At 56.8% G+C, this 26760-nt stretch overlaps 4 protein-coding genes and 2 long non-coding RNA genes across 20 annotated transcripts; 4 read left to right on the top strand and 2 right to left on the bottom strand.

Annotated features, from left to right (window-relative positions):
* Positions 1 to 126: 126 nt before the first annotated feature.
* BAD (BCL2 associated agonist of cell death) lies at positions 127 to 9777 on the bottom strand. 4 transcript variants are annotated; one of them, XM_017676994.3, is made up of 4 exons: positions 9587 to 9777; positions 8878 to 9072; positions 1170 to 1360; positions 127 to 636 (listed from the first exon to the last, which is right to left on the bottom strand). In XM_017676994.3, the coding sequence occupies exons 1-4, from the start codon at positions 9654 to 9656 to the stop codon at positions 511 to 513; spliced, it is 582 nt and encodes a 193-aa protein (XP_017532483.2). In that variant the 5' UTR covers positions 9657 to 9777; the 3' UTR covers positions 127 to 510. The 4 variants fall into 4 exon arrangements, with proteins under 4 accessions (XP_017532483.2, XP_017532486.2, XP_017532487.2 ...); XM_017676997.3 differs by lacking the exon at positions 9587 to 9777 and adding an exon at positions 9352 to 9482; XM_017676998.3 differs by lacking the exon at positions 9587 to 9777 and adding an exon at positions 9167 to 9338 and having other exon boundaries at positions 8952 to 9072.
* Positions 1159 to 8420, top strand: LOC108407572 (uncharacterized). 4 transcript variants are annotated; one of them, XR_005055099.2, is made up of 4 exons: positions 1159 to 1379; positions 1726 to 1998; positions 3134 to 3206; positions 5923 to 8420. It is a non-coding gene; the product is annotated as an uncharacterized lncRNA (long non-coding RNA). The 4 variants fall into 4 exon arrangements; XR_005055097.2 differs by having other exon boundaries at positions 3134 to 5102; XR_005055098.2 differs by lacking the exon at positions 3134 to 3206.
* Positions 9778 to 10437: 660 nt separating the features above from the next.
* On the top strand, positions 10438 to 14210 carry GPR137 (G protein-coupled receptor 137). Its single transcript, XM_017676992.3, has 7 exons — positions 10438 to 11613; positions 11697 to 11746; positions 12474 to 12699; positions 12814 to 12963; positions 13090 to 13218; positions 13329 to 13447; positions 13762 to 14210. Exons 1-7 carry the CDS (start codon positions 11257 to 11259, stop codon positions 13919 to 13921), a joined length of 1191 nt encoding a protein of 396 aa, XP_017532481.1. The 5' UTR covers positions 10438 to 11256; the 3' UTR covers positions 13922 to 14210.
* Positions 14211 to 14410: 200 nt separating this feature from the next.
* On the top strand, positions 14411 to 22913 carry KCNK4 (potassium two pore domain channel subfamily K member 4). 2 transcript variants are annotated; one of them, XM_017677001.3, is made up of 7 exons: positions 14411 to 16578; positions 17265 to 17530; positions 20421 to 20544; positions 20671 to 20831; positions 21023 to 21209; positions 21699 to 21838; positions 22514 to 22913. In XM_017677001.3, exons 2-7 carry the CDS (start codon positions 17342 to 17344, stop codon positions 22907 to 22909), a joined length of 1197 nt encoding a protein of 398 aa, XP_017532490.2. In that variant the 5' UTR covers positions 14411 to 16578; positions 17265 to 17341; the 3' UTR covers positions 22910 to 22913. The 2 variants fall into 2 exon arrangements, with proteins under 2 accessions (XP_017532490.2, XP_017532489.2); XM_017677000.3 differs by lacking the exon at positions 14411 to 16578 and adding an exon at positions 16929 to 17069.
* A 564-nt stretch (positions 22914 to 23477) lies between these two features.
* On the top strand, positions 23478 to 26399 carry CATSPERZ (catsper channel auxiliary subunit zeta). 8 transcript variants are annotated; one of them, XR_012123167.1, is made up of 5 exons: positions 23478 to 23663; positions 23850 to 24214; positions 25074 to 25133; positions 25352 to 25757; positions 26163 to 26288. XR_012123167.1 is itself a non-coding variant. In XM_073217615.1 (4 exons), the coding sequence occupies exons 1-3, from the start codon at positions 23488 to 23490 to the stop codon at positions 25384 to 25386; spliced, it is 576 nt and encodes a 191-aa protein (XP_073073716.1). In that variant the 5' UTR covers positions 23478 to 23487; the 3' UTR covers positions 25387 to 25418; positions 26163 to 26399. The 8 variants fall into 8 exon arrangements, 6 of the variants coding, with proteins under 6 accessions (XP_073073716.1, XP_073073714.1, XP_073073713.1 ...); XR_012123166.1 differs by having other exon boundaries at positions 25352 to 25418; positions 26163 to 26234; XM_073217615.1 differs by lacking the exon at positions 25074 to 25133 and having other exon boundaries at positions 25352 to 25418; positions 26163 to 26399.
* Positions 24489 to 26440, bottom strand: LOC140844608 (uncharacterized). The gene is made up of 3 exons (XR_012123168.1): positions 26347 to 26440; positions 25001 to 25083; positions 24489 to 24645 (listed from the first exon to the last, which is right to left on the bottom strand). It is a non-coding gene; the product is annotated as an uncharacterized lncRNA (long non-coding RNA).
* Positions 26441 to 26760: the final 320 nt, after the last annotated feature.

The raw sequence follows: 26760 nt of genomic DNA, 5'->3' as shown, positions 1-26760 counted from the left end.
GACCCCAGGATAAGTAACTCTAAAAGCCTCAGCTTCCTTTATCAGTAAAACGGGGGGCATCTTTCGAAACTCAATGCTAGCTCTCTCCCTGCCCGCGAAGCCCCAAGTGACGGACAGAGACTCGGCGGCGCAGACGCGGGCTTTATTAGCACATCCCAGGAGAGCGTCGGCCCGCGGAGTTACCGCAGATAAAAGGGTTCTGGTGAAGTTACGGCTTTCCCAGCTCGCACCTTTCCGCAGGTGCCTCTGGTAGCCCAGGGTCGGGGAGACGGGGTCTCGGGACCACTTCCGGCGGCTAAGGACCGAAAACCTCAAACTTCCGATGGGGCCGAACCCCTCAGTGGTCCTCCCACACACCGGAACGAAATCAGGCTCTGGGTCAGACTGCCTCCTTCCGAAAAGGACACAACCGATCCTCCTTGTGCATAAGGCCTACGGATAGACTTCCGCCCATACCCAAGATGGCTGCCAGCGGCGGGAACGGCGGATTCCGGAATGTGGGACGGCAGGTCACTGGGAGGGGGCGGAACCTCCTCTCCACAAATTTCGATCCCACCAGGACTGGATGATGCGTGTCCAGCTGGGGCTCTGCCGCATTTGCGTAGCTGTGCCTGCGCTCTTCGGGCGAGGAAGTCCCTTCGGGGTGGGAGAAAAAAGGGTTAAATCAGGCCTTTCCGTTTCCAGAATCCTACCCCTAAGTGAGATCCCGAGGTGGGGAATAAAAGACCGTCACACCCAGCATGCCCGGTGCTGAGGAGTCTCCTGACCTCTCTAAGCATGAAAGATGTCTAGGGCCCTTAAGAATGGGACCGGTTAGATCGCAGACACTCCGTGAGACGGGCGGGGGCGCTGAGGCCTAGGACGCTGTAAGCGCAGAGCCAAAGACAGCGTCTGGGAGACGGGACTTCAATTCTACTGAACCGGTTCCGAAACTGAGGCCAAAATAACTCGGATATCCGGAAGGGATTGCCCGGGAACACAAATACCAGCAAGCCTCGCGCTCCAAGGACTTGAGAAACCGGGAGCTTCAGCTTTCTGGGGCGAGGTGTGGACTACAGGTCCCGACGTGCTCTGGGACTCGGGCGGGACACCCAGCGGGAGGTGGCCCGGAAGTAGGGTCCCGGCAAGCCCCGGGTTTACTGTCCCCGACGCGCCGGGTCGGCGCTCACCTTGAATGATCCCTGGAACTCGTCGCTCATCCTCCGGAGCTCGCGGCCATAGCGCTGCGCAGCGTAGAGGTTGGGGGGCGCCGAGCGCGAGCGGCCCCGGAAGGGACTGGGTTCCTCCTCCTCCTCTTCATTCTCCTCGGTCCCTGCGGGGTACGAGCTGTGGCGACTCCGCGTCTCCACAGCCCCAGCGCCTGCGGAGAGGGTCAGGAGGTGGGAGCAACGTGAATTTCATCTCCTCTGTGCCCCCCAGCCCCGTCGGTCCGCTAATGTCTGTGTGCACGTCACACTCTACCTCTAAGAGCCCTAGTTCCCGCATATGTAAACTGAGGGACGCGCTTAGGGCTTTTGTGTAATTCGAATTAACTTCTCATTAATCCCACAAGTCTTAGTCGAGCCCCATTAATGAGTCAGGCCCTTCGTGTATAAAATGAACTTCCTCTGTGCCTGGCACAAAATGAGGGCATAAGAAATAGTAGTTAACAGTTATCAGTGCAGGACCATGGGACTTCCCAGCACCCCCTGAGCGCTTAGCTCTTTCATCACCTCCTTTCTCCAGCAGAGTACCAATCCCTGGATGAGGAGGTGTCCTGCCCAGACTGAACTCCACCTCTGCAAGCAACCTGTTGGGGCCCCTTTGTTTCCCTGTGGTCTATAGGGAGCCTTGGGCCTCTGGAGAACAAGAATATGTCAGCAGAATGTCTGTACCTCCTGCAGCATCTGACTTCAGAGAAAATGAAACAACCTGTTGACTTCTTTAAGTCAACGGGGAACACTTCCTATGTGCCAGGCCTTGGGCATCACCTCATTGCCCTCCTAACCATCCTGAAAAGTGAGTACTAACAGTGCCTGCATTTTACAGATGAGAAGACAGAGAGGCTTAGAGAGGCTAAGACTTGCCCAGGGTCACACAGCTGTGGAGTTTTGAGGCTGGAAGTCCTTCGAAGTTTGTTGAAATCCAGAGTTGAGTGATTATTCATCGAGCTACACCTCTTCCCTGTCCAACCACTCTTCAACTCTGAGCCTGTGCCCTCACCTCATTATGGGGATAAATCTAGCCCTTACTATCTATGACTGTGTAAAGGGCACATAAAATAGTATGAAAGTGCTTTGTAAGATGAAGGTACATGATGGCTTATTATTCAAAGAGGCCTCTCTCCTGCGCTCTGTGTACTGTCCCTCACCCCCATATCCAGACCGACAAAGACCTAAAACTACTCCCAGGAGCAAAACCCCAGAGCTCTGTAACAGAGTGAAAGACAGGCATGGAACAGATGCAAGGAAGTGTGCCGAGTATCCATGCAAGGCACATCTGTCAGGGAAGGCATTGGGATGAAGTAAGGTTTGGGCCAGGTTTTGAAGCCAGGGGATAACATTGTCCTGTCCTCCCCGCAAATGGCTTTTACCAAGCCCTGTCAATCAACTCCAGGGACTAGAGGGCCTTCAAGGGTCCCAGCTCCAGACACATGGCAGAGAAAGCCAAGAAGGAGAAAAGGCTGGATGGAAAAAGGCCTAGGCTAAGAGGGTAGTCAGAATTGCTGGCTGTTCTGTGCTTTACCAAAGCCCAGGCCTGAGGTCAGGTAGGGATATCATAAAGCCTTTTAGGAGTAGTGGGGAACGGGTAGCTAAATCAGGAATCAGACTGGGGGTAGGGGCTAGACCAGAAATAGAAACACCTTCTCATAAGAACAGGCTCTCTGCAGAGCACTTTCCAGTCCTGTGGCACGTGGGCAGTGAGGCCAGGCTCAGCAGGAAAGTGGGCTCCCTATTAACCATATCCCTGCTTTGTGACCTTGGGCCCTTTCTCAAATCTGGGGCTTTAATGTCTTCCTATATGAAATGGGGGCAATCTCCATCTTTTAGGGCCACCATGAGAAACAAGGAGAGTGTCCTGTTCTGTCCCTTTCACATCCTGAAGCCTTCCAACTTCCCAGTGGGGCATACACCAAGTTCTCCCTATTTTACAGATGAGGAAATGGAGGCACCAAGGGGTTAGGAACTTATCAAAACTCACACGGCTGACACACTCTGCTTGGCCACGTAAGTGCTCAGGAAACGTTAGCTAGTATTTTCCTTTTCTAGCTCTAAGAACCCCACACAACCCCTGCACTTAACAGATGCGGGGTCCAAGAGCTGGAAGGTGAGTGACTTGTGCAGGGGCACTTGGTCTGTGTACTGCCTCCTGCCCAAGAATCAGAACAAGCAGAAGGGCACTCCTGTGTCAGGCTGGAAGGGCTTCATGTGTATGATTCATTACACCCTCATCATACACTATGAGGGAGCTTCCTCACTGTCCCATTTTACACGAGAAAACTAAGGCACCGGTAGGGTAAGTAACATGCCCAAAGTCACACAGCTAGTCGGTGGCAGAGCTGAGATCCAAACCCAACCGATCTGGCTCCCCGTCTGTGTACTTCACTCTCATGCCCCAGGCTCCCTCCAGCAGCACCATGGGCCGCCTTCGGGGCCCAGGTTGGAGTAGGCATCCCTGGGCCTCCTGTGAATGCCTGCCTTACCAGGGGCCTATCCTATGGCAGCAGTGGGGAGGATTTTCACCGAAGCCAAGGATTTGACAATCATTTGTGTAAACTGAGCCTTTGAAAGTGTTCTACTTCCTGGAAAAAACCTGAGGGATTTTCTGTGGACTCCCCAGGGATAGCAGACACACCCACACTGAAGCATTCCACCCTCAATCAGCTCTCACCCCTACATGCCCGACAGCAGGGTAGAGGTGGCTTCTCCCCACTCTGGGGAGGTAAGGGGGAGAGAGAAGGTATGGCTCCAGCCGGGGTGTGAGCCTGGGCTGAAGTCCAGGCTTGCCCACTCTGTCCTCCCAGAGAGGGCCTGCGGATAGGGTGGACAGGCAGGAGGGGCCTGTGGCTGGAGGTGCCCCGAGCTCCTGCAAAGCTTTAAGTTCTGTAAAATTCTGGGGCTTCTGGGTAAGTGGGTGGAGCTGGGCACACCCATGTTCTGTGAATATCGTTGCACATTGAATTAAAATGGTGTTCCAGATAATTCGGAGCAGCAAAGCTTTGCCAGCAGGCAGGGCTGGGTTTGTATCCTGCTCTACCACATGCAGGTGTTCACACACTGTCTACACCAGCAGCAGAGCAGCAGGGCAACAGGATGGCACCCCACCCTGAACAGGCACAGGCCTGTCAGCTTCCAGCACCCCAGGCCTCAGGCTGGGCTCCCTGTGTACACGAAAGGCATTTGTGATACAAAAGCCCCTCATTGGACTGCAGAGGGCGGCCCCTCCCATCTTGTTCAGAGCTGACAAAATCTGAAAACACCCTAAAGCAGGGGCTGGCAAATATTTTCCATAAAGGACCAGAAAGTAAATATTTTGACCATCACAGGCCATAGAGTCTCTGTCACTACTCAACTTTGTGGTCAAAGCTTGAAAGAAACCATTACAATATATAATCAACTGTGTGTTGCTGTATTCCACTAAAATTTTATTTAGGGATATTGAAATTTGAATTCTGTATAATTTTCACATGTTACCAAAGATTGTTCTTTCGGATTTTTGTCAGCTCCTTAAAATTCTAAGCTCATAGGCTGACAAAAAAAGAGGGATTTAGCCTCTGGCTGTGGCTTGCCAACCCCTGCTCTAAACCTAACCACATCAGTCCTCCGCCTAAAGCCTTCAAGGGCTCCCCACTGCCTATGAGATAAAGTCCAAACTCCTTGGCATGCCCTTCAAGGCCCCTACGTTCTGGTTCTAACCTCTCCTTCACTTGTCTGCTCCTGGGATGGGGTGCGGCACTCGTTATTGATCTCTCTTCCCCTCTAAATGCTCAGGACTTGGACCGACTCATAGAAACAATAGTAACAACAGTGCAGCAATAGAACAGCAGACTCCTCCATGCCAGGGACTGTTTCTCAGCACCTTTCCTGTATTAACTCATCAGATCCACACAACAACCCTAAAAGGTGGGACTAGTTCTATTCCCATTTTACAGGTCAGAAAACTGAGGCAGAGTATGTTAAGTAACCTGCTCAAGCTCAATCTTCTAATAGAGAGTAGAGTCACATTTGGGCCTGCAAACTGGCCCAGAGCCCAGAACTGGTGGCTTCTCCTTCTGGGTGTCCTTCCTTCAGTCTTCACCATCCACACATCCGCAGCTCACCACACACCTGCTTATCCCAGGGACTGGGCGACGTGCTGGGGCTGCCACATCACACGTGGTGGCCGTAGTCCCTGGGCACACACATACAGTCCAGCCCAGCAGGGTCAGGCGGCAGGGAATACAATGAGTGATGGGACCATGCCCACCTGGAGCGGGCAGTGCCCCTGTGGCTCTCGCAGATCATGCACACTCTTGATCTTTTATGGAAAAATCACTTAGATTTTAGACATTGGAAACTGTGTCAAAAGTTTGAGAAATCCCATGCAGTCATCTCAAATGATGGCTATTTCCCACCCCGCAGTCCTCCCCAAGGCTGCATCTGGAGCTGCGGCAGGCATCCCCTCGGCTTCCACGATCAGTGCTCCTTCGGACTGCTCTCCTTCCCTCCCTAAAGCTAGTTTCTCAGGTTGTGCCCCAGGTGACCCACCCCTAGGCGACCCTGCTCATTCCCACAGGCAGTCTAGGCCCTGTCACCATCAGCAACTCCATCCCTAGCCTCCCATGGGCTCACCACCACCTGCTACCTGGTGCCCTGGCTCTAATGATGCTGGGACTCCCAGAGCCTGCCTCCCCTACCGCTTGGCCAGCTTACACCCCACACCAACCACTCCCTCTCTTCACAGACCCTCAAGCCCCCCACCCCTCACTGGGCTGAGACAAATGCAGCTGTGGTTGACTCCACCCCCTGCCAGCACCTACCGCGGCACCTGAGCAGCCAGTGTGCTTGCAGAAAAGTGCAGCCATGCCACCTCATTTAAAATTCACAGCCACAAACCTCAGTGGCTCCTTTGATGTTGCCTGGCACACCTCCCCTGCTCCGGGCCCAGGGTTGGATGACCACTTCACACCTGCTCCTCTGTCCCTCGGTCCTGGCTCATGACCTGGCTTCTTTTCCCTGAGAAATTTGAAGCACCAACAAGGGAAGTTTCTAAAGTTCCTGTGGGGTAACTACCCCTTTCTGTCCCTCATGTCCACTGCCCTGCCCTTAGCTGAGCTGTCCCTCCAATGGGCACCAGACCCCTTCTCTCCTACCAAGGGACACTTCAGCAAGTGCCCCTCTCCTGCACCATTGTCTTTTCCCTCCCTCCTGGATTATTTCCACCATGTGATTTTAAACATGTGATTTTGTTTTCCCTTTTTATCTTAAAAAAATAAAAACAACCCTTCTGTGACTCTCCTTGCACCTTCAGCTGCCCCCCTTTACCAGCTCTGCTCCTCTTTACCAGAGCACAAGAGTTAGGCAGAGCTAGGTTCTGCCCGTGAGAATGAGCGTTGGTGGGGGTGGGGAAGGGAGGGCAAGGATAGGAGGCTGAGAGGTGGGAAGGGGCACTTGGGTCCTGTGAATGAGTGAGGACAGGAGTGGTGACAGAGAGAGGGGCCAGAGGGACCTCCTGCACAAACTAGGGGTACAACCTGACTCTCGTGTCTCCAACTCTCTTCCCAATATCCCTCCCCACGGAGGTCAGCCGCCCACCAAAAGTGTGATAGCCCCATCCTGTCAACTCCAGCGCTCCCCGCTCAGCCGCTGCCCGCAGCTCAGCACTCCCCTCCTTAGGGGGAAGGGCTCCTTCCCGGTCCACAGTGCTGGGTGCCCCTCCTCTGCTGCCCTCAGAAGGGTGCAGTCCCTGGCTCACCCCAGGCCCTCTCCCCTCACACTGGCTCCCTGGGCCTTAACATATTAATGACTGAGGACTCCCGCATGTGTAAATCCCGCCAGGATCTATCCCTACAAGAAAGTTCCACCGGGATGTCTAAAAGTCACCTCTAACTTGACTTGCCCCCAGCTGGGCTCCTGATCTTGCCCCATCCATCTCCATTCCATCAGACTTGAGAGTAACTCCATCCTCCTACTTGAGGTGCCCATGCCAGATTCCTTGCAGCCATCCTGACTCCTGTCTTTCCCTCCCACTCCACATTGAGCTCATTAGCAAATCCTGCCAAGATTATCTTCAAAATAAGTCCAGAGTCCATCTGCTTAGCATTTCCACTGCCAACACGGTGGCACAAGCCTCCACCCTCCTTGCGGGCACTCTTGCCACAGCCCGCTCGCTCGCCCTGCCCCTACTTCTGACCACCGCAGACTAGTCTCCACACAGAGGCTCCGGTGCTGCTCTTGATGCCTGAAGCAAATCACCTGCCTGCCTGTGTTCAAAACTCTGCCTTGTTTTCACTCAAGGAGAAAGCCAATGTCCTTACCCGGCCTTCAAGGCCCTACCCAGCTGCCACTTCCCTCTATTATCTCCTCCCTGCCTCCAGCATCCCTCCCCTACCTGGCTTGGACCAAGTCCTGCCCTCAGGGCCTTTGCATTTGCCTTTCCCTAGGCCAGGAGGTTTCTTCCCAGGGATGTTTGTAAGGCTCCTGCATCATCACTTCCAGCCATCTGTCCCAAATGTCACTGCTTACCAAGGCTGACCCTGACCACCTCAATTAAAAGCACTCCCCCAGCTCCCAGTATTCCAGTATTCTGGATTCCAAAGAGAAAGTAAAGACTATTTCTCACACCATTGCCCAGCACCTGTCATTTCTAACTCATTATATTCTTTACTTCTTTGCTTGTTTATGGCTTGTCTCTCTCCACCCCGCTGGAATATAGGCACCACAAGGGCAAGTGCTTTGATCTCTTTAGTTCACTGTGGTACCCTTGGCAGCTGGAACAGCATGAGGTACACATTAAGCACTTGATACAGAGGGTGGGGAGGAGCAGCCACGTTGGGGGTGGAAAGCGACAGGGAGCAGGAAAAGAGCAAATGCAAAGATCTGGAGTTAAAAAAGTTAAAGAAAGTCTGTGGAGTTTTTAGTCTCAAAGGGTGTGAGCGGGTTGGGAAGGAAACCTTAATAAACCTCGGGCCTGAAAATGGGAGGGGATAATTTAGGCTTCAGCAGGTTAGAGCATGGTTTTTATTTTCAGAAGATCTCTGGGGTTGTTCCAGGCAGCAAGGCCATGCTGGCCTATGGAAAGGTGGGGATTACTGAGAAATGGCCACTGCTGTCCGGTGCCCATCCTTCCATCTCAGTGCTGGCCTTCCTGGTGGCTGTGCTCCCCCGGTTAACAGCCCCGCTGCCTGGGATGGCTGTCAGCTTCTTGAGTGTCACTGGTCCCTGGCAACTGGCAAGGATAGCCTCGGGGTGAGTATGAAGCACAGGGTGCGAAAGACATACCCGGGGGCTGGAAGGTCCAGTTCTAGGGCAAGTGCACAGCCTAGGGCAGGGCAACTCAGAATCCTCCAGCCCAGCTTCTTACCAAAGGCAACGCCAAGCAAGTGTGACCTTAGACAAGTCATTTCCTCTTTCTGGCTCCTTGCCTGCCTCTCCGTGATTTGCTGTCCTACACCACGTATGTTCTTTGGGCTTTTATTGTGCAGCAGCACTATAATGAAAGTGCTTCTGATATATCCCTGCTAACCATCACAACAGCCCTACAATGGAGGTGACTAATTGCTCTGACTGAAGAGGAAACTGAAATGTACAGGTTAGGGATTCACTCAAAGCTACACAGTGAATGTGGATGTGGCTGGGGTGCAGGGAGATACTGGGCTGGAGGCAAGGTGGACAAGCAAGTGGTTGTGGGGGTGCCTACCTCCATGATGGCTGCTGCTGGCCCGCTGCCCTTGCTGGTGACCAGCTTCCCCCAGGAGGCCTGGGGCTACGTACCGGTGCTTGCTGGGGCCAGGGGGTCGGTCCCTGGTGGGGCTGGGGCCCAGGCCCCTGTCTGCAGGGTTGGAGTCTTCCTGCTCACTTTGCTCAAACTCTGGGATCTGGAACATGCTCTGGGCTGTGGGGACAAGATGGTAGGTAGTTAGGGCATAGCTGGGCCAAACGACGGCCGGCTGGGGTTGGGGGTAGGCGTCCCTGGTTCCCTCTCCCACCTTAGAGCTCCAGGTCCACCCTGCCTCCCTGGCCCCCATCTGTCCGCTGAGTCTGGCCCGGCAGAAAGCTCAGCCTGTCCACCCAGGACTTAAATCTCCTCTTGGAGCCCTGGTGCTGTAGAGCAGCCCCAGGACCCTACCAAGGCCCCGGCCGGACCCGCCCACCGGGATGGCACAAGTCTCACCCCAAGCCCGATCTCGAGGCCCCTGACCCAGGACTGCCGCCTCCCTCCAGTACTGAGGGAGTCCGGCCCTAGTAGTCTAGGCAACGGGAACTGTCACGGACCCCGCCCAATCAGTTCTCGAAATGTCACTAGGGCTGGTCAGGAGGCGGGGCTACTCCCAGCCCAGGCCCCGCCCCGCCGCGCAACCTGCTCCCCGCCCACCGCCTTCCCGGTAGGTCCCTTCCTCGCCACCCGCCTCTTGGCTCATGACTTCCTCCTGCTGTGGCGTGTGTGGAAGCAGATGAGAGATTCTCTGGGGTCCTCATTTGGAAGCTGAAGACCAATTTGTGCTGACAAGGTCTTCCGCCCCTCTGGGCCTTAGTTTCCACTCCTGTAGAATGGGGTCAATGACACCTCTCTCAGGAGCCAGTGAACTTTGTAAACCCAGTAGTGATCATTGTGGGTGAAAGCACTTTGCAAAGCCGTAACTGAGGCTCAGCCGTCGGGTGCAGTTGCTGTGGTCGCTGCTCCGTCTGGGCGGGGTGACCGGATCGGGAAGTCCTGCTCCCTCCTCCCCACAGTGGAAACCTCGCGCCGTCCGCCTCTGGGGCATCTCTCTCCCGCCATCTCGGGAGCAGCACTCGAGATAAGCGAGGGAGCCTCCTCCCCGGCAGGATGACTGCCGCGGCGCAGAAGGGACAAGGGCCCCTGCGAGGGGGACCGTAGGACTCGCGGGGGCTTCGCGCCTGCCCAGTGGCCGGCCAGGTGAGCGGGAACCGCGGCCGGCCCGGGTCCGGGGCGGGAGAGCCCCCCGGGGACTGCGGGGCCCAGCGGGTTAAGATCCAAGGGGCGGGGCCCCGAGGCCATCTTGGCTGTGGGCGGAAGTTTCCTTCGGCGACCGAGGGAGGGAAAGTTGTTGCCACCCCCGTGCGGGCGGCACATTCTCGATTTGGCGATGGGGACGAGAAGCATGGGCACTGGCTGCCTCCCAAACACGCAAGGGTCTGTGGCCCCGGACATGGCCCACCCGTGTGTCCCGCGGTGCCGCCGCAGCTTCTCAGCCACCGGCCGCGTCGGGTAATCACCGGAGCCCTCCGGCTTCGCAGTTGGCGCCAATTCTCGAACGGCTCCACGCCAGGCGCAGCGCGGGAACTACGGAGCGGGGGCGGGGTCGTGTGTTGGCGGCGGGCGGTGGGGAGTGTCAGACCCTGCGCAACTTGCGTAGCGAGCGGCGCCTGCGCAGGCGCAGGGAAAGGAGGGGGCGGAGCAGCGGCAGCCTAGGAGCCAGAGCCCCGCGTCTCAGCCGCCAGAGTCGGCTCCCCCAGCTGCGGCCTGAGGACCTGGCGTCGGCCTCTGCCCGCCCGCCGCGGCTGGAGAGTGGACTCAGTGGAGGGGTTGGGGGTGGGGCCACCCACTCCGTCTGGAATCCCAAGGACAGAAGGCAGAGGCCTCCCCCAATCTGGATTATTGGAGGGGAAAGAGACTTCCTGTTTGGGGAGGGGGAGAGCCGGGCGTTGAGCGCCCCGGGCAGAGGCCGCTGCCCTGAGCCGACGGGCATCGGCTGGCTCTCCCCCTCCTGCCGGAACGGCTCGAGCAACCAAGCCAAGGACCGCTCTCCAGCCTCTTCGTCTTCCCCCACCCCAGCACTGGGGCTGGCCCAGGAAGGAGACACTCCCCACCTCTCCCCTCTGTCCAGGAGAGGAGACTGCCCTTCCATGTCCCTGAGTGAGGGGCCCTGGCCCCAGGCCGCCTGTGCCCCACTGCAAGGGCAGGAGTCCCTCTGTTGAGGGGAAGGGCCTGGCCAGCCGCAACTCCTTTCCTCCTGAGCTCTCTGCACCCTGCAACTCCCACCCCTCCGTATTTATTTCCCTGGCTCCCTGCCAGTCCCTCCATCTCTGTCTCCAGGATTCAGGCCTCTTCCCTGGCATGGAGAGTAACCTGTCTGGCCTGGTGCCTGCTGCTGGGCTGGTGCCTGCGCTGCCGCCTGCTGTGACCCTGGGGCTGACTGCGGCCTACACCACTCTGTATGCCCTACTCTTCTTTTCCGTCTATGCCCAGCTCTGGCTGGTGCTCCTGTATGGGCACAAGCGTCTCAGCTATCAGACAGTGTTTCTGGCACTCTGTCTGCTCTGGGCTGCCTTGCGTACCACCCTCTTCTCCTTCTACTTCCGAGATACCCCCCGAGCCAACCGTCTGGGGCCCCTGCCTTTTTGGCTTCTCTACTGCTTCCCTGTTTGCCTGCAGTTCTTCACACTGACACTTATGAACCTCTACTTTGCCCAGGTAACCATGGTAACGGGTGGGGGTGGGCTGTGGGGTGGCAAGCCCCAAGGGCCCAAAGGGATGATGGGCATCTCTGCCCCCAGGTGGTGTTCAAGGCAAAGGTGAAGCATCGGCCAGAGATGAGCCGAGGCTTGTAAGTACTCAGGACACTGGTGGGCTCAGCCCCCAGGCCAAGGGCAGGGAGCAGCCTGGTGTCCATTCCTTCTCCCCTTGCAAGGCTGAGATGAGAACAACCCAGGGAGTATTTGTGCAAGAGCTTGGAAACATTGGGCACTTGGTGCCAATGGCTCAGCAGAGGAGTTACACACGTGCAGGGCAACAACAACAGGAACAGTCATGATGGCATGAGGGGAAAGGGTACCCATGTCATCCATGATGCCAGGAGAGTGGGAGGCTGCGCCCCTTGGAAGCTCCAAAGCCAAACCCCTTCTGGGTGACCTTGGGTGGTGATAGGCCTGTCACTTGTATAATGTCTTACAGTTTATTAAGAGCTTTCACAAACATTTAATTTTTACTCTTACCTGTGTGGTTGTTATTATCCCCATTTGAGAGATGAAGAACTGAGACCCAGCATGGTAAAGCAACATGTTCAAGGTCATAGGCCTGGCAGAAGGCAGAGCTAGGGCTTAAATCCAACTTTTTGATTCCCAATGTGGTGCTCTTTCGACTTTGCCATAGCTGTCAGTCACCATCTAACCTCTTTGGGCCCTTGTTTCCCTATCTGTAAGACTGGAGGGGCAATGTTCTCACTGGATTGGTCTGGATTGGTTCTGAATGACACTGGGGTCTCCTGGAGCAGGTTGGGTAGTTGGTGAGTCCCAGGGGTGGTTGTCTGGGGCTGACTCTGCTGTGGGCTGCAGGCTGGCTGTCCGAGGGGCCTTCGTGGGGGCCTCACTGCTCTTTCTGCTGGTGAATGTGCTGTGTGCTGTGCTGTCCCGCCGGCGCCGTGCACAGCCCTGGGCCCTCCTGCTGGTGCGAGTCCTGGTGAGCGACTCCCTCTTTGTTATCTGCGCACTTTCTCTTGCCGCCTGCCTCTGCCTTGTTGCCCGGCGGGCCCCCTCTACCAGCATCTACCTGGAGGCCAAGGTAGGGCCACAAGCCCTGATGCCTGGGTGTCCTCTGGGGTCTTTGGGCAGTGGTCTTCACGGTAGAGAAGAAGCTGGAGCCTTTCTTCCCTAAGAGTTCCCTGTTGTCTACCAGGGGACCAGTGTGTGTCAGGCGGCCGCGATGGGTGGTGCCATGGTCCTGCTCTATGCCAGCCGGGCCTGCTACAACCTGGCAGCCCTGGCCTTGGCCCCCCGGAGCCGACTGGACACCTTCGATTATGATTGGTACAATGTCTCTGACCAGGTAGGCATTTGGCATCTCAGCTGTCTCCTTAGTAGCTGTGGCTTTTGGTCCCTAACTGGCCTGGGCCCTGTTGGGGTGCTGCACTGGTGCGACTGTGGATTGGCACAAACTCCTGCCCTCCCACAGGCGGACCTGGTGAATGACCTGGGGAACAAAGGCTACTTGGTGTTTGGCCTCATCCTCTTTGTGTGGGAGCTGCTGCCCACTACCCTGCTGGTGGGCTTCTTCCGGGTGCACCGGCCCACACAGGACCTGGTGAGGGCCAGTAGACACTGGGAATCCCTGGGCTGGGGTCTGGCAGGGAGAAGACTGTGGGAGGCCAACAATGGGCAGGAGAAAGCATCCATAACAACTTCCTCCCCCAGAGCACCAGCCGAATTCTCAATGGACAGGTCTTTGGCTCCCGTTCCTACTTCTTCGACCGGACTGGGCACTGCGAAGATGAGGGCTGCTCCTGGGAGCACAGCCGGAGTGAGAGCACCAGGTAGGAGCCTCAACCCCACCTCAGCACCCCTAGGCTTCCAGCTTGCTCCATCGAGCCATGGGGATCTAGAGCCAGATCTTGCCACCTACTCCTCCCCCCATGCCATGGCCTATGTCTCATGTCTATACTAGGTGAGGTCCCCTTTCTTTTCTATCTGTCACTACAAGATGCAGTTTGCCACAATCTGAAGGTCTCAAGCCCTTGGGCCTGGAGGTCTGGGGCATTGGGTCTGTTGTGAGCCTTTCCCTTCCCCAATTCTTGTGAATGTGGCACTGGTCACCTCCCTGGGACTGACGCTGTTTCTCTGCCTGCAGCATGTCAGGCAGCCTAGGCTCGGGTAGCTGGTACGGCGCCATCGGGCGGGAGCCAGGCTGGTGCGGGGGCAGCCAGACGCGGACCACTCCTCTGCTCTTCTCCCAGGTGCTGGGACCAGGAGGCCACCACCACAGTCTCTACTCCACCCCACAGACGTGACCCCCTTCTGTTCTCCCCAGAACACCCAGACCTAGTCCTCCCATCCCAGGCCTCTGTGCCAAGTTCATCTGCCGCTTCTTGCCCAGGATCCCAGGGGACTGTGGCCACCTCATCCCCTCGCCAGCTCCTTGGTACTCCTTGTAGCGAGCTTGTGCCATCCCCTAGGATGGAGGCCATGGCCCTGGCTGCCAGATGCCCACAGCACCATGGTATAAGCTGCCGTCTCCACCGGAGCCGCTACCTCTCCTGCACCTGCTCCTCAATAAACAGTGTCCGTGCCCATGTCCGATTGCTGTCTGCCAGTCATCTACTTCGTGTTTCTCGCACTGTTTCCTGTTTGGCCAAAGGCTATTCAGACACTGGGGGCTCGGCTGGGCAGGGGCCACTCCGCCCCAGGCTGGTGGGCAGGAAGAGGGAGTAGAAGATCCTGCTGCCACTCCAGTCCCCTCCCTGCTTGAACAATTTATCCTCTTTCCTCAACATCTGCTTCAAATGTCACCTCCTTTATGAGGTTTCCATCTCCAGGTCAGGGAATCACATCCCTTCTCTTGGGTCACATGGCACTGTGATTATGTGGCTTTTACACTTCTTATCCATGGTGGATCAGGATTTCTGGAGATCCTGTTTACACATCATCCTGCCCAACCTGGCCTCTGGGGTCAGGGGTTAGTCCAGGGCCTGTGGAGGAGGAGTTGGCTGGTGACTGAGCAGCCCCCACCTCCCTACTTGGTGTAGCTTTTACCCGGTGGGTGGGCTGCTATCACACAGTCTGCCTGGTGGTCCTGGGACCTCCTTCTGTGGCTGCCCCTAATAGCACAGTCACTGCCCTCTGCTGCCACAGCCCTGGCATATCTGTCTTCTGTCCCATGGCTGGGGGTCGTTTATCAGAGGCTCTGCCTTCTACCCGTGTACCTAGCTGTCGCAGTTTATTGGAGTTCCAGGGACCTAGACTAAGCCTCTCTCAAAACCCTTTGCTTGGGAGTCCCCTGGGCACCAGGCCTTCAGGGCATTCAGAGAGGGCATCTGAGACTTAGAAAATCAGCTCAAAGCTGGGCACTTCTTGTTGAAAGGAAAATTGCTAACGTTGGTAGGGCACTTTATTCCATGCCAGGCACTGTTTTGATCACTTAAAAATACTGACCTCTTTTAATGCTCAGGATGACACCCCAGGTGATGATAACGGTTTTTTCAGTAAGTGGGGACTGGAGGCACCTGAGTTTGGTGACCTATCTAGGCCCCCTACTGGTAGGGGTGGTCAGCGTTTGAGCCAAAGGCAAAACCTACCACGAGGGCTGCGGACCCCAGGCAAGAGGAGGGTCTTTGGAGAGATCAGGGTAAAAGCAGAGGGGGGCAGAGTGCCAGGACCTGGCGGTGCAGGCGGGGTGGGGGTGAGAGGGCTAGTGCTGGTGCCAGTTCCATGAGCACTGAAGTGAGGGCCAAGAGATGGGGATACCAGACTAGGGGCAGGAGATGCCTCAGCACTACTTTCCAGAGCCGGGTCCCAACCCCATTTGGACCAATTCCAGGCTGCCTCAGTGAATTCCCCACCACTTTGTCTCTCAGGGTCCCTTCCATGAGTGCTGAGACCAAGGGCCAGGCCAGGCTGTCCCTAGGGGCGGGGAGCTGAAGGCCCTTCCCAGCCGACAGTAGGCCTGGGAGATGCTGGGAGATTATTGCGGCGCCTTTCCGGAGAGGTGATCCGACTGATGTCCAGGCCGGCCGGGGTCGAGCCGCTGGCCACACTGGCTGGCCGGAGGGACTGTACTAGGACTCCAGTTTGAGATTCCAGGCCGGACTCTGCGGCGCCCCCTCTCGGGGTCCCCTGCCACCCACCATTCAGCACCAGCCGGAACTGGGGGGCTGGGCCGCCGCAGGTGAGGGGCTGCTGGAGTGGGATGGGCGGGGGCGGTGCCGGCGGCTAGGGCGCGGCACGGAGGGAGGCGCGGCGCCGGAGGGGTTAAACGCTGAAGGAGGGGGTCTTCTGGTGGCGGGAGGGGGCGTCCCAGCCCCGGCGGCCGCCCGCTCCTCCCCTGCCGCCGCCGCCTCCACCGCCGCCGCCTCCGCGGCCCAGCCGGCACCGGGGAGGCCGCATAGGAGTCCGGGCCGAGGCCGCCGCCGCCGCCGCAGCGAGGCCAACAGTGAGTGCGGAGCGCAGAGGGCCAGCGGGTGGGTGCGGGAAGTGCGGGCAGGACTCCTGGGCATGGGCGCGAAGGGGGAGACCGGCCGGACGGGCGCCCACCTTCCAGGCATGGGCGCCTCCAGGAGTCATGCGGCCGCGTGTCCCGCCGCCCAGACGCCCCCAGGCGTCGGCGTGAAGACGCGGGGAGGCGGTGGGAGCGAGCGGCGGGTGTGCAGTGTGTCCGGCGGCGGGCGCTGCGTGGTCGCCCAGCGGTCTGGATGTGTGCACGCGACTGCATGCACACGTGTGCGTGGACCTCTGGGGTGCCTTGGTCCGGCGCGCACGGCGCTGGGGGTCCCGGTGTGCCCGTGAGTCCGGAAGTGCAGGTGGAATGTGTGCGCGCATCCTGGGCAGCGGTGCGGACTGGAGCCGCAGGATGGAGCGTGGGCCCGCAGGTCTTTGTGCAGCGGGTGTGAGCGTGGGCGCGGCCGCCCGCTGTCCCGGGAGCTGACAGCTGCCCCGGGTGGATGCTGAGCTGGTATGGCCCTTGTCGCCACCGCCCCGCTTCTTCCCGGAACCCCGCCACCCTCCCTCCCGCATGCCTTGCCTCTCCTCTGCGCGGCGACCTGGACCCGCCCCTGGGTTCCTCGAAAGCCCGGCGGGGCACTGGGGGTCCCCGGAGGCTCCCCCTGCCCGTCGCGACTAGCGGCGGTGCAGAGAGAGGCGGGAGGGGAAGAAGCGCGAAGATGCTGCTGCAGTCGCAGCGCACCAGCCGGGACCGCTCTCCACACCCCGCCCTGCGCTGTCCCGTCTCGTGCTTTCCCTTCGCGCGCCTCCGCGCGCCTCAACCTCCTCCTCGGAGGCGGGTTCCCAACGCCCCTTCCAGGTCCCCGGCGGTTCATCCCTGGCCCGGCTCGCCCTCGGCAGGCTCAGTCTCTTCCCCTACCACTTCCCTTTCCCTTCCGGGTACCCTCTTATCTTCTCATACCCCGGAGTCCCCGGACAGGGGCTGAGGGCCGGGCAGTGGAGGTAAGGGGGAGGAGGAGGTGGGGGGGCGACTGGGTGTGTCCTGGTACCGAGGGTCCCGCCAGAGGGATTGAGGAGAGGATATGTGTGGGCAGTAGGGCTGGGGGCTCCAAGGACCTTGGGTGCATAGGGGTTGGAGAAGGATGTAGAGGTGCCAGCCCATGTTAATGATCCCGGCCTCCCCGGTTCTGCCCGCAGTGACCGCAGCTCCCCAGGAGTCCCCTGCCCGGCCTCCCCAGGCGGGCAGTGGAATCGGCCGGGCCTCTGGGCGCACCATGCGCAGCACCACACTACTAGCACTGCTGGCACTGGTCCTGCTCTACCTGGTGTTGGGCGCCCTGGTGTTCCAGGCCCTAGAGCAGCCCCACGAGCAACAGGCCCAGAGGGAGCTGGGGGAGGTCCGAGAGAAGTTCCTGAGGGCGCATCCATGTGTGAGCGACCAGGACCTGGGGCTCTTCATCAAGGTGCGTGGGTGGGCAAGAGCCCCTTCAGCAGTGACCCATGACGTCTGTGGCACTAGCTGCATGCCAGTGGGACCCTGTGCAGGGGTGCTGCTTCCAGATCAGCACCCCCGAGGCAGGGTGCAGCGGGGATCCAGGCTTCTGCGTGTTCAGTCTGGTGGCCCTCTTGGGGCGTTGTTTTTCTTGCTGTGCCTGGCATTGGACTTGCTCCAGGAATGACTCCTTCAGTGTGTGACGGTGGTTGAATGAAGGAATGAAATAAATAAATAAATAAATGGCTGTAGCACATGAAATATGTTACATTTTCATAGGACTAACTCACTGGTTTAGGGTTGCCAGATAAAATACAGGGTGCCCAGCTAAATGTGTATTTCAGCTAAACAATGAATCATATTAAATATAAATATGTCCCATGCAATATTTTTATTTGCTAAATCTGGCAACCATACACTGGTTCCTGTATGGCTTTGGAGTCACAGATGCCTTAGAAAAGCCCCCAAACACTGTGAACATGTCCTTACTCCCTGCAAAAGGCCACATGTAAACATGTACATATGACTGGGGAGGGTTCCAGGATACTCTAAGCCTGTCTATGTCACCATGGGTGCTAGGTTAAGCATCTCTCCCCCCAGGATGCCAGCTTATGATGTGGAGGAGGGTGTCAGCTTTGGTCTAGTGACTAAAGAAAGTCTTGGGCTTCAGCCTTCTGGGGCACTGTCAGGCAAGCACCTCTGTTGCTAATTCTGATTCCTGGGTCACTATTATTAAAAACCCTAACATTTAACTTTAATAAATTAACATTTATTTCTTTATTGAAGATACCCCTCTTTCCTTGCCTGTTCTTTGGGGGAGGAGCCATCCACATGGAGGCCTCAGTGTTCCAGCTGATTCCCAAGGTGGCAGGACCCAGAGCAGAGATGAAGGTTGGGTGGGGCCAGGACACAGGCATCTTGACATTATCTCTGACACTTCCAGAATGCTGAGCAAGGCTCAGAGAGGCCTGGGCAGGAGAGTGTGTCTCGCCAGACCACAGGGTGGAGTGGGGAAGGGAGGGAGTCTATCTGACCTATTTTATCTTCACAATGGAATTGCTTTTTTCTTGGATAAAAAAGAAGAAAAAGGAAAGAGGTTGGTGACAGCTGCTTTATTTCTCTTCCACAATTAGTCACACAGCAATTATGTACCTACTGGGTGTTGGGTGCTGTGCTATACACCACAGGGTTAGCAGGGAAATTGATATTGGGGAGGAACAGGTGCAGGCTCTGCCCTAGAGGATGGCCCATCTAGGTGAGGAAGACAAATCCCTGGACAGGTGTTAGTGGAAAGGGAGTTTTCTTCACTTCCTTCTTTGTTGAATGCCTGTTGTGTGCTGGGCCTTGGTGCTGGGGGCAAGGAGGGAGATCTGGGGCCCTTGGGGAAGAGCTGGTAATTGAAATGAGGCAGGTGAGATGGACAGAATTTAGAGATGTGTGATTGGGTTGCCGGAGACTCGCATGCAGAGAGGAACAGCATGGGCAAAGGCGTGGAAGTTGGAATGCTCTAAGTGTCTTGCAGAACTGGGATTTAGCAGATGCCTAGTCATTTGAAGCAAAAATTAGAACACACAGGATGACAAAGGCCTTTTCCCCTAAAGTAGTGTTTTTATTGGAAAAGTATTGCAAAATAAAAATTAAATAATTTTTAATCATACATTTATTTCACTTTTGGCTTTATTTAAAAGTTATTATTACAGGAAATGGGATCATCTCAAAATCCGGGGATAAGGTCACTGCAACTTGGGTTCCCAAATAAGAGTCCCAGGAGAAAAGACTGGGGAGAGGGAGGTTGGGATTAGATTCAAAGGGGCTTAAATGCTGGGCTGGGGAGTTCGGACTCAGTTCTGCAGACAGCAAGGAGCTCTGGAGGATTTTGGGCAGCCACTTTAGGAAGATTGATTTGGAATCGGTCTTGCTAATGAGGACTGCAGTCAGAGAGAAAGAAGGTGGTTATGATCGCCACCATATCTACTGCCTTAGTGCCTTGGCTCTGGGCTCCTTGGGGAAGGACCCCTTTGCATGCCCTCCTCATTATGCTGTGACTGCTGTCACTTAGGGCAGGTCCTCTCAAAACACAGACACTGACTTGCAGGGACCTGCAGGCTGGCAATAGCAGCAGACACATGGTCATTCCATTAACTTAATCATATTTAATGAGCACCCACTATGTAGCACAGAATTTGGCTTGGACTTCAGTTGGGTGTGCAGGGGTTTGTGGGTCCATGAACTTCCTAAAATTGGATGCAAAATTTGTTGGCATATGAACCTTCCTGGAGGGAGAGTCCCTAATCTATTCGATCTAATTCATCATATTATCTAAAGTGAAGGACTCAAACTCAGCTTCAGCACAGGCAGTGGGAGTGGTGGGTTTAGGGAAAGCTGTAAATCACTGGGCATGATCACTGCCTGGGGATCAGCTTAACAATCACACAGTGGTTACTTTGTATTGAGTGCTTGACCTCTTAGCAACCACTCTGTGAGGTATTTGCTATTATCTCCAGCTCCACTTGATACAGAAACTGAGGCACAGAGAATTAACTTGCCCAAGGTCACATAGCACCAAGATTTGAATCTAGGCAGTCTGGTCCCAGAGTCTGTGCTCCTGACCACTGTAAATTGGAAATCTGTTGTGTGGAATTAGGGGCAGAGAACTCAGTGTTTCTAAAATGATGCAGAGGTCAAGCAAAATTGGGCCACTCCATTTGAAATGTCGCCTTTAAGAGACTGCCTGCAGGGAAACTAGAGGGAAAGGGAGGGCTGGGAGGGATGGGGTGGGGAACAACCCTGGAGATGGGAGGGCCAGGGGGTTGCCATGACAGGAAGGACTGAGGTTCCCCCTTCTGCACCTTGTCCTACAGGAGGTGGCTGATGCCCTGGGAGGGGGTGCGAACCCTGACACCAACTCTACCAGTAACAGCAACCACTCAGCCTGGGACCTGGGCAGCGCCTTCTTTTTCTCAGGCACCATCATCACCACCATCGGTGGGGGAGGGGACTGGGCTGGTGGAGGGGCCAGGGGTGGCTGGGCTTTCTCATGGGGGAAGGCACAGGGAGAGGGAGAGGGATGCCAGGCAGCCCCTAGACCTTTTGCACGGCTCCTCTGCTCAGGGTATGGCAACGTGGCCCTGCGCACAGATGCTGGGCGCCTCTTCTGCATCTTCTATGCACTGGTGGGGATCCCACTGTTTGGGATCCTGCTGGCCGGGGTCGGGGACCGGCTGGGCTCCTCCCTGCGTCACGGCATCGGTCACATTGAAGCCATCTTCCTGGTGAGCTGCTCTGTGCCCTGTGCACTCTTGCTCTGGGCTCGGGTTACCCTTTCCTACAGTCCCTGCCTGGCTCCTAAGCATGGCTCCTAGATCGCATAAGCCTGGCTCACAGGCCCCCGGAGAAGGGGGTGTGGGGTGTGAGTGATGGCTTTGGTGGACTCCTCTGTCCTGCCCACTGCCCCTCCCTGTAGAAGTGGCACGTGCCACCGGAGCTGGTGCGAGTGCTATCGGCGGTGCTTTTCCTGGTGATCGGCTGCCTGCTCTTTGTCCTCACACCCACGTTCGTGTTCTGCTATGTGGAGGGCTGGAGCAAGCTGGAAGCCATCTACTTCGTCGTAGTGACTCTCACCACGGTGGGCTTCGGGGACTATGTGGCCGGTGAGGCCACCTTTCTAGCACTGCACTTCCTTACCTACTTTATTTCTTCCCGGGGGCTCTGCACTCTTGCTTTTCCCTCAATTCCTTGTGGCCTTTGTGCGCTCACACCTCCTTTCTCCAACCCCTACACCTGCTCACATTTTTGCACGGATGTAACACCTCGTACACACATTCTTGCATGCCTGCACCTCCATGCATGCACACATATACTAAGTGCACCCCTCATGTGTCACATTCTTGTACATGTGCATCTCTTACATGTGCTGACATTCTTGCACATGAGCGCCCCCACTTGCATGCTCTTGCACACCTTCAAGTGATGTACTCTCATCTTCCTACAATGCATTCGTACACTCAGTACATATCCATTGCCTTGGGGAGGACGGGTCCTCTCCATGAACTAGGAAGAGGGGCAGTGAACCAGCAGCTCAGAGGCTCAACGCTTACACCACAACCAATTTCTTTCTGCCGTCCCCGGTGGTATCCCAGGTGCCAGCCCCAACCAGAACTCTGCAGCCTACCAGCCATTGGTGTGGTTCTGGATCCTGCTTGGTCTAGCCTACTTCGCCTCAGTGCTCACCACCATCGGGAACTGGCTGCGAGTAGTGTCCCGCCGCACTCGGGCAGAGGTAGGCGTCTCTGGGTCGCGCTGTGCCTAGAGCTGAGGTGCTGTACAGTAGCAGCTGGTTGGCCTGCCTCCCTTCCAGAGCGTGGGCTCCTTAAGGCAGGGACTAAGCCCCAGTATGCACCAGGCCAAGGACAAAGGGATAAACTTGGACAGGTTTGCAGGTGACTCTATCTCTGCTGCCATGATAGGGTTGCCAGATTTAGCAAATAAAAATGCAGGAAGACCATTTACATGTGAATTTTCAGGTGAATAGCAAATAATATCTTAGCATGAGTATGTCCCAAATACTGCACGGGGTATACTTATACTAAACTTTTATTCGTTGTTTATCTGAAATTCACATTTATCTAGACGACCTGTATTTTGTCACCCTATGCGTCTCGCGCAGCCAACGAGCCGGATGGAAGCGCAAATATCCCCCGGAAGCACAGAAGGGAGAGTTGAAATAAAACAGGCTTTCTAGAAAAGCTCTTGGATGAGAGGGCGCTTGGGGGTAAATTGAAGTAGGGGAGAGCTTGTGGCTGGGTGATGAACATTTACCCCCTCCGGCGGGCTGAGGCAGAAGAACCAGGCGGAAAAGTGCGTAATGACCGGCGAAGGGGCAGGGCAGGCTCAGGGGGAGTTGCGAAGGCGGTCCAGGACCCGCGGTCGAGGACTGCTTTTCCTCCCCGCGCAGATGGGCGGCTTCACGGCGCAGGCCGCCAGCTGGACCGGCACGGTGACCGCGCGGGTGACCCAGCGGGCCGGGCCCACCGCACCGCCGCCGCCGGAGAAGGAGCGGCCACTCCTGCCTCCACCGCCGTGTGTACCCCAGCCTGCCGGCAGGCCCCTATCCCCTGCGGCCCCGGAGAAGGCCGAGCTGCCCTCCCCGCCCACCCCACCCACGGCCTCCGCGCTGGATTACCCCAGCGAGAACCTGGCCTTCATCGACGAGTCCTCGGACACGCAGAGCGAGCGCGGCTGCGCGTTACCCCGTGCGCCACGGGGTCGCCGCCGTCCCCCCAATCCCCCCAGGAAGCCCGCGCGTCCCCGGGGCCTCGGGCGTCCCGGGGAGAAAGGCATGCCTGTGTAGGTGCAGGACTCGGGGCCGAGCCTCTCAGGGAGCTTCGTTCTCGCTCTCCCTCCGGCATGCTCCACTTGTTTGACCAAAGAGCCCCTCCCTCGACCGGACCGAAGCCTGGGAAGGAGGCTACAGGTTGCTGGTCGGCCACACACCCGCTCCCAACCCTCTCCCCACTTCATCCATTTCCAGACTCCCAAGGCATTCGGTCTCGCTGTCCCGGCTGGGCCTGCCCCTCACAACACCTCACGACTGTGCCCAGAGCCTGCGTCAATAAACCAGAGCAGTCTGCACCGCTGCGGGCGTGCGCGCTCCGGGGCCGCGCGTGGGGGTGGGAATGCTCGCGCTGGGTCTCCTCGCGGGCAAATCAGGCCTCCCATGACCCCTAGGTCGAGTCCCCCCCGCCCCGCCCCGGGCACCCACGTCAGTTAAGGCACAGGCTGGGTTGTGTTCGGGCCTGTATCACTCTGCCTGGAGGCTACGGGAGAGGATCCGGCACAGGAATCTGCCAAGATGCGCTGTGCAGGTCTCCAGCCTCAGCACGGCTATTGGTGGGGGAGGGGGGTGGCCGAGGTAATAGGGGAGAGATAATGGCATCTAGTGTGGTGGGCTGTAGCTTGAACTCTCCCAGCGCGAGACCCGCTGAGCTATTCCAGAAGGGGACCCCGCCCCTCACCCCCCGGGAGCATGACTCCCTCCTCCCCGCCGCGAGGCCTGTGGCGACTGGGTCCGTTGGGGCAGAACCATGGAGGAAAAGCCTTTCAAAGTAAGAACACTTCCCGGACCTCCTCACCCTTTCAGCCCCCTTACTCATCCTAGGTCCAACCTGGGTCCCGCCTCTCCTCTTACTCAGCCTGGGCTCCGGGTAGCTTCCAACAAATCCTGCCGCCAGAGTCCCCGCCCTAGCAGGGCTCGGGATCCCTGTCACCTCCCCAACTCTCCGCGACTCTAGGCATCCCTCGTTGTATGTGGCCCCACAGGCTTTGGGCCCCAGTGGCTCAGGTAAATCGAGCCTGGAGGACATCCGGAATCTGTGGACCACGGCCTCGCTGTCTCAGTCGCAGCTTAACTTGCCGCTGTCCGATGTCTGCGAGGACTCCCACGTGGAGCGCAGCAGCTTGGGCCGCAAGACTCGCCAGTGGTACAACCAGAAGGCCGGCCATCACTCAGACGTCGCCTGGGAAAAATCAGTTGCCCGAGACAAGGCCCACTTCAAGCAAGAAAAGCAGGACGACCGCTCCTTGTTGGAGCTGGAGCAGCGCAGAGGCAGATCCCAGGGAAGCCACTTAAAGGGGGACGATTCCAATCCCGACACTGGTCAGTGTGGCCTCACTGGGCTGTGGGAGTCCAAAGGGCAGGGGGCTGGCCAGGACCCCAATTTCTGTTGCTGTAATTTGGGAAACTCTAGGATCCAAATTTCCAGGGTTCCTTGGGAGGGGCGTCTGGGCTAACGTTTCATACTTAAAATTAACCAGACATTCCTGGAACGCCCCCTACCGGGGAGGCTTCGTACAAAATCCTGTAGCACACCAGGTCCGGGAGAGAAGCGCGAAACTGTTTTAAGGGCCGCGCGGTAGGGCCTGTGGTTTATTGGAATCACCAGACAGTTGAGAAGAGGGAGCTAATTCCTTGTCTGTGGATTTGAGCTTGTTCAGGAGGTGCCTGCTTTAGTTCATTCAGTCTTGGTTACAATTTTTAAGTACCTACTTCATCCTGGACACTGGGACTTGTCTCTTCTGCAACCTCCCCTAGTTTTCAGGGAATCAGAACTATTAACTATATAATAACTGCCAGTTATTGAGCCCTTGCTGTGTACCTGGCATGGGGTTTCTCTTGCATGATTACCTTAAATATCACAACCTTCATAAGGAGCCATTCTTATTATCACATTTTACAGATAAACTCTGGGGGCAGAAGAGACTTTCAGTCATTGGCCCTAAATCTTACACAGTAGGGCAGTCAGAACTGGAACTTGGGTGGGTGGGACAATAAAGCCTAGGACAGTAAACCACTGTCCTATATTGTTTCTCCACTAAGGTGGCACATGGCAGAAGGCTACTCCTCCCACCACATGCCTACCCATACATCCCACCACATGCCTACCCATACATCTCTTCTGCTCCAGGAAAGACCAGGCAGTCTGCAGATGACTGATAACTCTTTTCTCTCCTCTCAGAACTCCGTATCTGGAAGCACACAACCCATCAAGCCTACTGGGAGGAGCAGCATTAACAGGGTTGGAGGCACACAGGGAGACTGGGGATTTTGGTGGGGTGGTAGATGGGCAAGTTGGGGACTGCTGGGGTGAAGAGGTGGGGGTGGTCTGTATGGTGGAGGGTCAGGCCGGTTGGCAGGGGGCCTTGACTCTCCAGGCTGGAATGAGCAGGTGAGGCATTTTGGCTGTGGGGAGAGCTGGGGTCCCTTTGACATCTAAACCTCTTGCTGCCTCTTTAGCTGCCACTGCCCCTGATGGAACTCATGGAGAATGAAGCTCTAGAAATCCTCACCAAAGCCCTCAGGAGTGAGCCCTATCCCAAGTTCCCACAAGTGACCCTGGGAGATTTTGCAGAGCTTGGGTCCGTGGGAGTGGGGTTTCAGGATCTGGGTGACTTGTCAGATTCCCTTACCATCCACGGATATTCTAGGATCCCCACAGAAGTAAAAAATTGGAGGAATGAGCACAGTGAGACCCAGTGGGGAGAGCATGCAGTGACTGTCAGGGCCTGGACCTCCAGCCTTAAGTAATATGGCTTTTCTAAGGCTGTTTCTCCACATGCTCAAGTAGAGATGACAGCCTTTGTGTGGCCTTGGCCCATTCTCCCTGGGTGCTGTGAAAAGCCTTGGACGGTGGATTATTTGGGTAAACTTATCTTCCTTTGGCCCTGCTAATGATATGAAGGGACAAGAGTGGGCTGGCTTTTCGCTTAAGAGTATGTGCTCCAGGAGGTCTCCTCAAGCTGCCTGCTACCACTACCCTAATTCAGGCCTGCAATATCTCTCCTGCAATTCACCCCTCATCCTTCCTAAATCTGAACACACCTCCATCTGTTTGGAGCACAGGTCTATGACTTGACCGTGTGAAACAAACAAACCTGGCAGGGGCCAGCACCTTGGAGATCTAAGTTCCCCAAACTAACACAGACCCAAACCCCAAGTACTCCTGCCACCCCAAATCACACGCGATTCCTCGAATTACACATGCAGCACCCGCTGCTGGGGAGGCTATGCTCCTGCTTGCTGCCCTGAGCGGAGCTCTGCCCTCCAGGCTACAGGTCAAGCATCGGAAGGGACCACTTCCTGACCAAGGAGTTGCAGCAATACATCGAGAGGCTCAAGAGGCGCCGTAGCAAGAGGCTGCACGTCTCGGTGCACTAAGTGCACCGCTCGGGCTCGAGTGACAGCCCGACTCCAAGCCCCGTCCCTGTCCCATCCCCAAACCCAAAACCGACCCTGTCCACGTGGAATTTGGGCCCTAGAGAAATAAAAGAGCTTGTGAACGGCCCGTGAGTCAGTACGTGGCTGCCCGCGTGAGGCGGACGCACGCGGCCCCGCCTTTCCCCGTGACCTTCACTCGGTCACCGCAGTGACCTTGAGCGTTCTCCGTTCGGGCCCTATCGGCTCCGCCTTCCCGGGACTCGAAATCCAGGACTTCTGGCATGTTTTAGGTCTTCTCCGTCCCCGAGTTCAACAGCGTCGTGGGGATATTGGGTCTGCTGTCCAAGCGCCGGGATGGTGTTATCTTGAGCGAAGGGGGAGGGAAAGGAAAAACGGCAACCCCTCTCCCTAGCTTGGGCATGCTGGGCTCCGCCCCTCATGCATATGCAGACCTATTCGCCTCCGCTCATCCCGCCCTTCATTTACAT

The sequence above is a fragment of the Manis javanica genome, chromosome 11 (assembly GCF_040802235.1).
Source record: "Manis javanica isolate MJ-LG chromosome 11, MJ_LKY, whole genome shotgun sequence".
Lineage (NCBI taxonomy): Eukaryota > Metazoa > Chordata > Mammalia > Pholidota > Manidae > Manis > Manis javanica.
The sequence above is the reverse complement of the archived record's forward strand: the minus strand, read 5'-3'. Positions and strand labels throughout refer to the sequence as shown.

Coding starts and splice junctions, on each gene's coding strand:
- BAD (XM_017676994.3), bottom strand. CDS start 9,656: ATGAGGACCCCAGAGAATCTCTCATCTGCTTCCACACACGCCACAGCA. Junction 1,361..8,877: donor CAGCAGCAGCCATCATGGAG/GTAGGCACCCCC, acceptor CCCTCTCCGCAG/GCGCTGGGGCTGTGGAGACG. Junction 637..1,169: donor AGTTCCAGGGATCATTCAAG/GTGAGCGCCGAC, acceptor CCCACCCCGAAG/GGACTTCCTCGCCCGAAGAG.
- GPR137 (XM_017676992.3), top strand. CDS start 11,257: ATGGAGAGTAACCTGTCTGGCCTGGTGCCTGCTGCTGGGCTGGTGCCT. Junction 11,747..12,473: donor CCAGAGATGAGCCGAGGCTT/GTAAGTACTCAG, acceptor TGTGGGCTGCAG/GCTGGCTGTCCGAGGGGCCT. Junction 12,964..13,089: donor GGTACAATGTCTCTGACCAG/GTAGGCATTTGG, acceptor GCCCTCCCACAG/GCGGACCTGGTGAATGACCT.
- KCNK4 (XM_017677001.3), top strand. CDS start 17,342: ATGCGCAGCACCACACTACTAGCACTGCTGGCACTGGTCCTGCTCTAC. Junction 20,832..21,022: donor ACATTGAAGCCATCTTCCTG/GTGAGCTGCTCT, acceptor CCCTCCCTGTAG/AAGTGGCACGTGCCACCGGA. Junction 21,210..21,698: donor CTTCGGGGACTATGTGGCCG/GTGAGGCCACCT, acceptor GTGGTATCCCAG/GTGCCAGCCCCAACCAGAAC.
- CATSPERZ (XM_073217611.1), top strand. CDS start 23,488: ATGGCATCTAGTGTGGTGGGCTGTAGCTTGAACTCTCCCAGCGCGAGA. Junction 23,664..23,849: donor TGGAGGAAAAGCCTTTCAAA/GTAAGAACACTT, acceptor CCGCGACTCTAG/GCATCCCTCGTTGTATGTGG. Junction 24,215..26,162: donor CGATTCCAATCCCGACACTG/GTCAGTGTGGCC, acceptor TCTGCCCTCCAG/GCTACAGGTCAAGCATCGGA.